General features: G+C 60.9%; 1 protein-coding gene across 1 annotated transcript in view; it reads right to left on the reverse strand.

Moving 5' to 3' along the window:
- Window positions 1-389: 389 nt before the first annotated feature.
- Window positions 390-1,155, reverse strand: part of Gck (glucokinase) — a 10,077-nt gene continuing 9,311 nt past the window's right edge. The window contains exon 10 of the mRNA XM_010625070.2: window positions 390-409. Within this exon, the coding sequence (XP_010623372.1) occupies window positions 390-409 (20 nt within the window). The remainder of the gene's footprint in view (window positions 410-1,155) is intronic.

Genomic DNA, 1,155 nt, shown 5'->3' on the forward strand with positions numbered 1-1,155 from the left:
GACAGGGTCTTGCTGCAACCTGCACCAGGACTAGACTGTCCCCAGCCTGAGGGGCTCTGCCTGGCACCCAACCCCATTCCACAGGCAGGCAGGGACCAGGCCCTGTGCAGTGCTGTTCTTCAGTAGCCCAGCTCCCCCAGGCCACCCTGTTCCCATTCCCATGGCCTGGCCTGTTACACTCCCTGTTCCTCTGGGCACAGCTGGGTGGAGGGGACAGCAAGTACCAAGAGACGCTGAGGTCTACAGAAGCTGTGAGCATGACACTGTCTCTTCAGTTACTACACCATGGCTCTTGTGTGCAGAGGTCAGAGAACAAGGCACAGGCATGATTCAACCTTTTAAAATTTTTAATTAAAAACCCCACAGGCCCAGTCTGTGCATGGAGAGAGTCATGTGGAACATGGGTGTCCTGATGAGGACAAGAGACGGGTCTGGGGAGGCCCTCTGAGGTGTGCAGGATGCTGCTGGGAGCATCTTTCTGGGCCAGTGTAAGAGCCAAGGACACCACCCTGCCTGAGTGCAGATGGGGGTCCCAATAGGTCCCCAAGTGGGGGCCCACGGAGCCATGCCAGAACCACAAGCCACCCAGGGCTAGGGCTATGTGAAGGAAAAGGCCTCCTGGGGACACCTGCAGCCTGGGAAGCACTTCCATGCTGCTGGGCTCTTTTCCATGGGTCCCAGGTCTCCCAAGCCACAGGTAAGAACACACCAACCCAGGTGACAGCAGCCCTCATTCCTCTTGGGCCCTGGTCAGTCTGGCCAAGCTTCTGGAGATGCCTCCCTCTGCAGGGTGGGCCCCAGAGGGTCCAGGCTATGGCAGGATCCTGAGGACCCCTTCCCAGGCCAGGCCCTGGGAACACTTCCTTCCCAGGCCAGGCAGGCAGCCAGAGGGTCCAGTGTGGAACTGCAAAGTCCTGAGTGATCCACTTCCTTCCCGGTACTGCATTCCAGCCAAGGTAGGCAGGGGCGTTGGAGTCTCTGTGCCTGCTTCTCCTGGAGGCCACTCCAGCCAGGACCAGGGCTGCCCAGCGACTGAACTGGAGAAGGGGCCTGCTGGGCCCCAGGGGCCTCTCCTGTCCTCAGAGCAGCGGTGGCCCCGCGTCCGCGCCCTCGCAGGCCCTCACTGGCCCAGCATGCAGGCCTTCTTGCAGGCCA

The sequence above is a fragment of the Fukomys damarensis genome, unplaced genomic scaffold (genome assembly GCF_012274545.1).
Source record: "Fukomys damarensis isolate Sample0158 unplaced genomic scaffold, DMR_v1.0_HiC HiC_scaffold_17, whole genome shotgun sequence".
NCBI lineage: Eukaryota > Metazoa > Chordata > Mammalia > Rodentia > Bathyergidae > Fukomys > Fukomys damarensis.